Consider the following 11,259-nt stretch of genomic DNA (forward strand, 5'->3'; position numbering starts at 1 on the left):
TGTTTTTTTTTCTATGATCACTAGTATGATAGTCGAAATTCACACAATGCTTCAAAAATTTTTAAGTAAAATTCATAAAGACCAATGAATTCCTTCCCTGGAAAATGATACGAAGATAAGATAATTCATTAGCTTATAGGAGAAAAGATTGGAGTTGAAATGCCTCGGCATATCAACACAACACAATATTCTTCAAAACAACATGAGTTTATATTAGAAGAAAAGACATCAATATTAAAAATGTGCACATTTAAATAATTTTTAGTCCCGCATGATTAGATATCAAACATTAATTAAATGCACAAAATTTTTTCACAAATTTTAATAAAAAAATATATTTTACATTTGAACCATTGAACATGAAAATGCAGCCAAATCATAAGATCTTGACCATTATCAAAGTTTAAAAAAAGTGAAATGTTAATAAAAACAATAAATCCATCAGAATTTCACTTCAATAATGAAATAAATTAATGTAAAATAAGTTCAAAATTTGTTAAAAACAGATGTGCAAATGCAGGTTTAAAATTTGTATTATTGAAATGATTATGCTTCGAATTTTACTATGATGTAATAATTTTTGGCTTAGGAAATTTATTGCGGAAATTTCGTTTGTTTTCAAATTAATTAAACTGCTATCAAGAAATTCAAAAACCTCGTTCCGAGCTGCCTATTCCCAACATTCGAAAATGTACATTTGCCAACGATGGGAGCACTAATTTTCTTTTCACATGTCACCACGCTTAGCTTTATTATTAAAAGAGAATACACAAGTCATTGAAAATGTATTTCACACTGAATTTACCGAAAGTAATCCTTTATTGCAAATTGTAACAAAGAATTTCATTAAAAAGGAAGACAAAATACAGAGACATTTGACTATGATGTCTAATATAAAAGTATTTATTAAAATATATACAAAAGTGCAATAAATATATCTTACTGAACATGATTGTTAATGTATAAAGGAACTTTGTGAAATTCGTTATTAATATCAAAAACAGAATTTAAAAATGTTCTATATTTTCCGTTTGGAAAAATACAAAGTCATTTTTTTAATGAAACATCAAGTTGAAAAATGCTTACACCAACTCAAAATCACAATGGTGCGGTAGATTATTACAATTATTAACCGAACCTAAGTATTTTCAGTTAAAATATCGTAACACTTACCATTATTTAAAAACGGTCTTTAGTTAGCTTTAAATATTTGCTCAAATACTCGTGAGAAACAGAATATTAAAAGTGAACAAGATTACATTTGGAAATATTTAATTAATGAAATAAAGCCAAAGTAAGGAAAAACGATTGTTTTATTGAAAGGCACATGGAACCTGCATATTTGTTTTGAACTCTCTAGGATTTAAATGACTAGGATTATAAACTACTAAAAAAGTACAAAATCCCAAACTATAAATACTTAAATAAAAAGAAAATAGACCAGAAAAACATATTTTCATCGTCAGTAATCAATTAAAAATTCATAGAATTGTATATTTAAAATCTAAAAACATGCTTCGTCCAAATAGTAAAATTACAACAATGACAATTTTTTAACTCAATGAAGAATTAGAAGTACTTTCATACTAGATAAAAAAAAAAAACATTTATCTACTTTGCAAAATAATTTCATTCGTGCTTATTCCTGTAATGCTTTTTGCAGTTGCTGCTGTTAATGAACGACATTTCACAAGCTGGACATTTATAAGGCTTTACTCCAGTGTGCGTCCTAAAATGTATATTAAGATAACCCTTATGAGCAAAACTTTTATTGCAGATATCCCACATAAAAGGCTTGTCACCTAAGTGTGTTCGATGATGAGTGATGAGATTTGACTTCTGACTGCATTCTTTTCCGCATATATTACATACATACGGCTTTTCGCCAGTGTGGGTCCTGTAATGTCGGTCGAGATGTGATTTCCGAGAGAAGTCTTTCTCACACATATCGCACTCCAAGAGTTTGTTGCCAGTGTGTGTTTGATAATTAGTTTTTAGAGTATCTTTCCTACGGTAGGTCTTAGGAAATTTCTTCTTACAAGAACAGAATCCGGAAAATCCAGCCACAGCATTGTCACCTTCCTTTTTAGAGAATGGTTCTTCAACGTTGATAAACATTTTATCGTTCTCACTGTGAGGCTTAGAATTCGTTTCAAGTGAAATATGTTCATCCATTACATTCCCTGACATAAGGATTATGCCATTGTCTAGCTCCGTACTTCCAGGTGGGAGATCAAGCTGCAAAATCAGATTTGTACGTCCAGAAATTTTATTATCATGTGAACGATCTTGTCTGATAACATATTCTAGAGAATTCGTAAAATTATTTTTATCGTTATTCAAAGCTTTCCATTTGCTGTTTTCAAGAAACGCTTTACTTTCTTCATCAGCTGTTTTATGGAAAAGATCTGATACTTGTTGTTTTTGTATGTCAACACTACATGATCCAGAGACAATCAGGATTTTTTCATCAGTTTCACGATGGTCGTTTTCAGGTGTGTAACTGGATTCAACACTTTCTGAAGAAGTAATGCACGTTGCATTTTCATGAGTTTGAACATCAATCACCTGAGCATTCGAAATGGGATAAAAATATGAATTGTCGGAAGAATTCCTTGGTTGCTGATTACTAGAATTTTCTGGAAAAGTGTTACTTCTGTTTTCCTTTGAGGAAAGCTCTTTATCTTTTTCATTATTTTGTAAAGGATGCAAATTCAAGAATTTAGATTTTTTATTTTCGTTTTGTCGGGCATCTCGCCTTAAACAGCGAGAAATGTCATTTGAATTTTTCGTAGGTTTGTCTTTTACTTCATGAAAGTTTTCATCCGATTCTACTGGCAGTTGTGGCAAATACGTTGACTCAAATTTATTGTGAATGAAGCAAGGGTGATTCTCACGGTGTGTCATTGTATTGCCGCAACGTTGCAATGGTATTGATTCATTATTTTCATTTAGATAAAGTCCTGTCTGATAAAAATTTTTTAAATAAATTGTTATTGAAGAGAAGAACTCTCTTCACTTCTTGAATTGATTCTTTCTTAAATAACATGCTAGAGCACCTTTTCTTAAATTGAAACACTAGAGGATTCTAGTGAAGAATGCGAGACCTGATATTTAAAATCAGTCTTCACTTTATGTAATTATCTGTGATATCTTTTGATTTACCTTACTCTTCAAACCAATTTAATTAGAATAAAAAATATGATTTAGAAAGCCTCGTATTTGAATAGAGTTACGGAAGAAGACATGGGTAAGGGAAGACTTTTTTACCCTGAGGTCTGCTGTTGATTCGAATTTATTACTTTGAGTGTATTTTCATTAAACATTTGAACAATTGAAAGTTCTAAGAAGTGTAATTATGTGAAAGAAGATATAATAAGATAAGAAGGAAAAAAAAAGGATAAGAATTTAAAATAGAAGTATGCATGCCTATGAATTAAAAATTTACTGTTCCATCTCAGTTTATTAAAAACCTCTTCTATGAGTTCATACTTTAAACTACATTAATAAGTATGAAATGGTTTGAAATTTAATGAGATTCTCTTAAAAATTTTTTAATTAATTTTTTTATGCTATGATCAAATTAGGATTTTTTGTTTATGCTTCTCATAACCCATAAGCAACGATTAAATTTCCTCTTTTATTTGCTGCCGATAAAAAAAATTCAGTGCATATTTATGATTATTTTCTTCTAAAACTTGTTTTATTGTTCATATTGTGTATGAAGGGTTATTTTGTAATGGATCTGAGTAGAAATGTAACATCAGTAAAATAATATACGGAAAAATTTGTTTTTCTTCAATCCTTTCAGCTTTAACTATTTGGACATTTTTTTTTCATCATGTGAGAACATGATGTTGTTTTCGTTACGGTGTTTTGAATAATTGAATCTCGAAATCGTGTAGGCAATGAATAAAACATAAATGGAAATATTCATCTTCATCTATTACATACCACCTCCTTTTATTTGTATTGCATTATTATTATGTATGCTTCTATGAAAGCAGATGCGTTTATAAAAGGTTGATGAGAGAAATAAGATTTTCGCCATAGTAATCCTACGGGGCTATAGAAGATCCCATGGAGTCATCTGCTGCGCATGCGCAGATAGTTTTCGTTATATCTCGTAAACTATATATGTTAGAGACAATGGGTTTTCACCATAGTAATCCTATGGGACTGTAGGTAGGTATGGTTTATTGGCACTAGAGCCATGTGAGGCCATACTGCGCCAGTCATATGGTTTAATTTAAGAGCACATTAATATGAACTGAATCAATCAATTATAAATTAATACCAACTAAGATAAACTGCATATAGTATAAGCGATGTAGCAATCAACTAATAAAATTTTAAAATTTATGAACCACAGAAAGAAAATAATTATGAAACGGTAAAAGTGTGATGTTAATGATACAACTCCATAAAAATGCAATAACAGACGATAAAAGGTTGAAAGGCAGTTAGATGCAAGTAAAAAGATGAATTGCTTTTAAAAATGTAAAAATATTTGGGTGGTATTTCTCACCCACCAAGTCGATTAGAGTTACGGATGATATATTGAAAAAGCTGACACGATAGCAATTGCAGGCAGAACATTCAATTAAGACATGCTTAATACTTAAATCAACATGACACGTCAGACACATTGGTGCCCTTTCGCCAAAGATGTTTGTGTATGTTTGTCAGTATAGCGCGTATATCCTATACGGAGGCGTGTTAGCTTGACATCTACCTCACGGATAGGAAGAGGTGGCCACATAGCAATGGACGGCATGACAGAGTGCAATTTATTGTGGGTCAATAAATCCCACGTTTTTTGCCAAGTTAAAACACGACACGCTAATAGTCTCTTGACATCACAGTATGGGAGTTCTTGGTTTTATCGGACTGTAGAAGACCACCCTATGAATTTATCTAGTGCGCATACGCAAATGGTTTTCGTTATATCTTGTAAACTACGTATGTTAGAAACATAAGTTTTTTTTTTCATAATAATCCTACGGGGCTATAGAAGACCCCCCCCCCCCATGGAGTCATCTACTGCGCATGCACAGATGGATTTCGTTATATCTCGTAAACTACATATGTTAGAGACATGGGTTTTCACTTAGAAATACCCCTGAGGGTCCTCTAAACACTGAACATTTCGGATCCATTGCGCATGAGCAGTATATATTTTGCTTAATATTGTCTAAATAAATGTCGGATCGATACTATAGAGTCCCTATGGGTCTCGGGATGCCATGATGTCAACTTCCGGTCAGATTGGAAGTTGCTATATCTCGGATTCTATACAATCTAGAGACGAATGTGACCCGCCCAAACACTCGACTCCATGAATAGAGTCGAATAATATTTTAACCGAAACTCGTGCCTCGATAGGGCCTCGATAGGGTCTCGAGTTACATTTCATTTGCTCGTTTCGTTGGATAGAACTGTTAGGAATGTGTATGTTTATGAAATCCGAGATTGTATTATGTTTATTTTTTAACATTTTTTTGTAAATGTATAGTAACTTTCTTATTTTATTTCATTAACTTTTGATATGAGGTATAATTATAATTTCTACCCCGATAGCATGCTCATAAAATAAAGTAAAATGCCCCCTACGATTATAATATTCGAATCAACTTCGCATTTTACATGAGAAATTAGAAAGTAAGAATACAGTACCGGGTAAGAAAAAGTCAGTTATTAAATGAAAATAAAAAGTGTCCAATATTCCAGTCGAAACAAACAACAAGCCATCAGAGGTGGAAATTCATTTCATTTTCAAATTACAGGTGTCATCAGTCTAAGTAATTTCGTACTCTATGCTACTAATATCTATATTTTTTAAATTCTAATCTTTTAGATATTGTTGCTCTTTTTCACTTTCTCAGTAAAAAATAGAAACTGCAGCGTTCTCTTTCATCCATAAATTTAGCATCTCTCCCATCACGCCCAAGCACATATTATTCATGTAAGCAAGGGAAAATGTTGGTGACTGAAACCAATTTAAGGATTTGTTCTAACAAGCTATATGTTTTTCCTTTATAAAATTCCTCATTTAACTTACTAATGACGCCTTCACCTTTCCTTTCAACAGCATCCGTTTGTTGATAGCAAACGCGATTCCCAACACACTTCCTATTAGCTTTGCATTTAAGACAACCAGAATAACATCCAGGGCTTTCAACATTTAAAATAAAAGATTTACTTCAGTGTCAGAAATTATTGTTTCAACGATAAACTTCGGTATTTTTCTTCCGAAATTCATTCCAGTTTTACTTAAATTTTCAACCTCTTCCGCAGATTTTTTTTACACAAGAGTTCACACAACTGGACGTTTCATCCCCATGAAAAGATCCCATCAAAAATGCTTCTTTTACACTTATTATGCAATCTAATAGAAGTCATGAAATATTTTTGAGGTTTTTGAAAGATGCAAACCATCGAAATTTACTGCTGTATCTATAATTCATGAGGCTATTGCTGTAACAGTGACACTTTTTTAAGTTCTTTTTCTTGTCCAAAGGGAAAGAAACTGTAGATCACTAAAACAATAATGAACTTTCCAAATTTTTAATAAGTGTACTTTTTTAAAACAATTTTTCAATTTAAAATTAAATAACAGATTTTAAAGATACTAACTTAGATATTCAAAATATTTTTAATAGGCATGTCCAGTTTGTAAGTTTTATTTTAATTTCATTCCCATTTATATTTCTATCTGTTTTCATCGTTTGAATAAATTTTTGTTTGCAATGCAAACATTTTCAACCCAATAGGAAAACTAATTTAAACTAGATTCATTTCATTTCAAATCGTCATAATTGAAATTGCTGTCTGCTTCCCATAACCGTTAAGAAATGATCCATTTTCCTTTTTATTTTCTCTCGATAAAATATTTTACAATGAATATTTATGATAATTTTATTTTATATTTATGAATATTTATGATTATTGATACAATTTTTCAATGAAAGGCACCATTCATTGTAGGTTTAATGAATATGAATTAATGATAGCCTTGTGGGAGTTTAAAAAAGAATTTAATGCTGAATATAGAATTATATACTTGTACAGAAAATGTTTATACGTACACAAAACAACTCTGCAGTTCCTAAAAATCTGCAGATGTCGTCGTTTGGACACTTTGGAAATTTTATTCACCACCTGTAGGAGGAGCATATGTCATTCAAATATCTAACATTAAGTTCCTCATTACAACAGGCAGGAAAAAGAAGTCACATTTTTTAAATGAGTGAATCCAGTTTGTTGCAAATTTATGTCGAATATGACAGATTTCAACAGCTTTTATTACTTTTGTTATACATATTAAAAACTAATTGCTTTTATGTTTCTTTCTCCTTTATTTAAAATTAATGCTTCCTTTTGCAAGAAGTTTGTACTTTGATATTTTTCTTTATGACTAAGAAAAGCATCTGCGATTTATATTAAATCGCATTATAATGTCTTTTAAAATCTTGCACTACATGTCAGCAAAGTCACAGGTCAGCATTCAGAAAGAAACAAAAATTAGTCTCTCAGTTTTTTATTTACCACTTTCTGCCGATAATTCTCTTCTTTTAATCTTACTTGCAGGTTGGATAGCTCATCTAACGGCTCAAGATGTAATTCCAACCTCATACCATTTTCACCCTATTCCTTTAAGGTAATAATTCTTCTATTACCTGCCAACATTTCATCATGCCAAATTGATTCTGAATGCGATCTAATTTTGTAGTGTTTTCTTTTGTAAATATAAATAAGATAATAACAGTGGTCAGTGGTCATGATTCAAAATTTTATTTATAACTTAAAGGAAAGAAAAACTATGAGTGAATTTTGTAAATGATGCTCTTTGCATAAAGTAAGTTTTAGAAGGAAATACGGATCTTAAATAAATCCGTTAGGATTTTCTTTTTAATTCAAAGATTTGCTTTAAAACTTCAATATGAGTGTCAGAGAAAACGTATTTTGACAAATAATTTTATCCTTTTCTAACGATTAAATCATGTCACAGAGTGACAATCACTCAAAAAATTAAAAGTGTCAATTGAATCATTTATTCTGTTTTCTTAAAATTTTATTCAATTTTAACATAATAAAGCGAATGAGTATTCATTTACTAATTATAAATTGAGATATTAATTTGTATTTTATCTGTATTTTAACCGCATGGTTCTAATTCGGAAAATCATTTGTATAAAAAATATACAAGAAATCGTCTAACAATTCATATCTTTGCTTGATGGTCCAAGAATGGGATTTGAGGCTTGATGAGGTCCCGAAGATTTTCTTTCGGTTGGTGTGCCAGGAAATTCGTAGTCCCTCGCGTGTCCACAGATGTCGATCTTCTCCTTTGGTTTCTTCTCTTCAACATTTGGCGATTCCTCAATATCTGAAGAGCAAATAATACTTTTTGACTTTTTTCTCACCTTTATCGTAATCATCTATATTAAAAGAAAATTCAAATCTAGCAATAAAGCCCTTGATATACTATTTAACTATATCAAGGGCAAGAATGTTAATGAGACAGAAACAAAGCTAATTTAAATTTTTGCTACTAATGGACATTTAATTTCCCATTTAACTGATTATAAAATATTTTAGGTAACATGGAAAAATTTCATTAAGTTCCTTTAAAAATTAATTGTTAACGAACAATTTTTGTCTTTAAATTCCAGTTTTCCTTCAATAAATAATAATAGATTCAATGCACCAAGTGCAAACCCAAGGCACATGTACTGTTTGCTGTCGGAAGAACAAAATTTAATATCGATATCTATTGAAATAACTAAAATGTCATCAAGAAAGAAAGATAATTTTAAAAAATATATAAATTGATTCATTTTGTAAATGGAGTGGTTATTGAATAATTTTAATTTCCTAATTTTGCGGTTTTATAAAGTAAAACCTGTTTTGGCCTATTTTTAGAAACCGTTCGTATGAAATAAAAACTTTTACGGTCAATTTTATTCAACTCAACCACAATTCCGATTGCTGTAGTGGCAGTCCGGTTATTCAGTTTTTTTATCCGTGCCCCTTCGGGCGCTTCGGAGAATCAGTGTTATGTTTTGATACTTACTTCAGATCGTCTGCTAGTCCTCCTGACACTTTGATCATTTTCACTAACTGGTTCCTTATTGTCTGGTGAGAAGACAGAATAAAAATCGCAATTAAGGCAATTAAAATAGCAATTTAAGAAATAGTTTTATTTAAAAATATTCGTTGCGTTGTACACTCTAAGGAACTCATAAAAGGCATTTTATATATATTAAAAGACTGCCGTTTGGTCACTTTAATGAAAAGAAATAAAATAGTAATTAAAAGAAATCAAGATTTCAATTTATTCCAGAAGTATAATAACATAGGCGCAATGCTTTGATTAATTATAAAACTTAAAATTTTCGCTACATTTAAATTATATTTAATGAAGGAAAATTGCATTAAAAACGTGCTAGAGCATCTACCTTAATTTTAAGATTGTTATCCTATTCTAATATAATATCTGACATCTAAGGTTTAAAACGAGCCTTCGATTGGTGTAATTTTCTGCGAAGCTTTTTAAATTTTCCTAATTTGCAAAATTAGTACAAAAAGTAATTATTAAAAAAATTATATTAATTAAACAGATTTTGTTTAGAAAACACTGGATACGAGATATCCTTGATCGAAATTCGTCGTTTTGCATCTGTCTTGTTAATCCATTTCAATAATTAATTAAAAAAAGTCTTAATAGAATACTTTTTATTTCTTTATATAACAAGATGTAAAAAATAGAAGCGTATCTCTAAAATATTAAATATATATATATATATATATATATTTGCCTATTCAAAAAAATATTCTGTGCTTTATAAACAATCGTAAGTTCAACTGAAAAAATATAATTTGAAATAGATCAAATTAATGCTAATCAATTTTTATATCAGATTTTATTTAAAGATCACCTTAGAATTGACGCGGAATATCACCTTACTCCCTTCTAGGAGTTTGATTCGAAGGAATGTTGCAAAAAATATCTAATCAATTCAAGGAGATAAATTTTAAGGTCAAATAATTCTGCCAGTAAATCGAAGAAACTATAAAAATTCAAATATATTTCTTTATGAAAAACGCACGCACACATTTCATGCATAACCTCATGCATCATATATATGAATTTAACACCAAGGTTTAATGCAATTTAGTTGAATTAACAATGACACAGAAAAGAAAACCTCTGAAAAGACAATTTCAAATTTACTCGGATTCTGTTCAAAAATTAAATAATAAAATAATTTTATAATTTTATCAAATTACAATGTATTTTTAATTACAGCCAAAATTCTAATCTAAAAAGTAAATACACATCTTTTATATGCCGACCAAAAAATTTCCAACAAATCATTGTTGCTTTTAACATTCATCAGTTTTTTCAATAACCAGATTGCTCACAAATGCATTATTCTGATAACAGGAATATAATATCTGTAGCTTAAACCCTGAAAAATGTGTTTCCTTGCATTCAATTTATCACTAGCACGTTGCTATATCACTAATGAGCTGGTTGAAATCCAAGTGATGCTTAAAAGACTTTCAAGTTAAATACATATAGCCCAGTTAAGGCATTCCCAGGAAAATGATTCAAAGAAATGATAATTCATTAATGTTTAGGAGACAAGAATGCCGATAAAATGCCTTGGCACATTAGCACAATACAATATTCTTCAAAACATGGTGAGATTATATTATAAGAAAATGTAGCCGTATTAAAGTTATGTCTCTTAAAATTGTTTTCAATCCCGATAATAGTTTAACGATGCTATATAACTAATATGCTCGTCGAATCAAAGCGATGCTTAAAAGACTCTCAAATTGAACACATAAAGACCAATGAATTCATTCCCAGGAAAATGACTCGAATATATAGAATTAGTTAGCTTTGAGGGGAAATGGCTAAAGATCAAATAACCCGGCACATCAACACAAAACAATTGTCTTTGAAACTAGATGAAATTATATTAAGAGATAGGGCAACAGTATTAAAAATGGGTACAATTAAATAATTTTAGGTGCCGCATGATTCGAAACAAAACTTTAATTATAATTACAAAAAAAAAATCTACAAAAATTTTTATAAGACTACCTTACATTAAAAAAAAAAAAAAAAAAAAAAAAAAAAAAAAAAACACACACAACACGCAAAATCCGCCGAATCATAATAATTTGAACATTAGCAATAGAAAAATACAAGATAAAAAGTTAAGAAAAATGAAAATAATCAGA

General features: G+C 30.0%; 1 protein-coding gene across 1 annotated transcript; it reads right to left on the reverse strand.

The window, feature by feature from the left end:
* Positions 1-1,629: 1,629 nt before the first annotated feature.
* LOC129972027 (zinc finger protein 182-like) lies at positions 1,630-4,777 on the reverse strand. Its single transcript, XM_056086008.1, has 2 exons — positions 4,736-4,777; positions 1,630-2,568 (listed from the first exon to the last, which is right to left on the reverse strand). The coding sequence occupies exons 1-2, from the start codon at positions 4,775-4,777 to the stop codon at positions 1,630-1,632; spliced, it is 981 nt and encodes a 326-aa protein (XP_055941983.1).
* Between the last annotated feature and the right edge of the window lie 6,482 nt (positions 4,778-11,259).

This window comes from Argiope bruennichi, chromosome 6 (genome assembly GCF_947563725.1).
Source record: "Argiope bruennichi chromosome 6, qqArgBrue1.1, whole genome shotgun sequence".
Taxonomy (NCBI): Eukaryota; Metazoa; Arthropoda; class Arachnida; order Araneae; family Araneidae; genus Argiope; species Argiope bruennichi.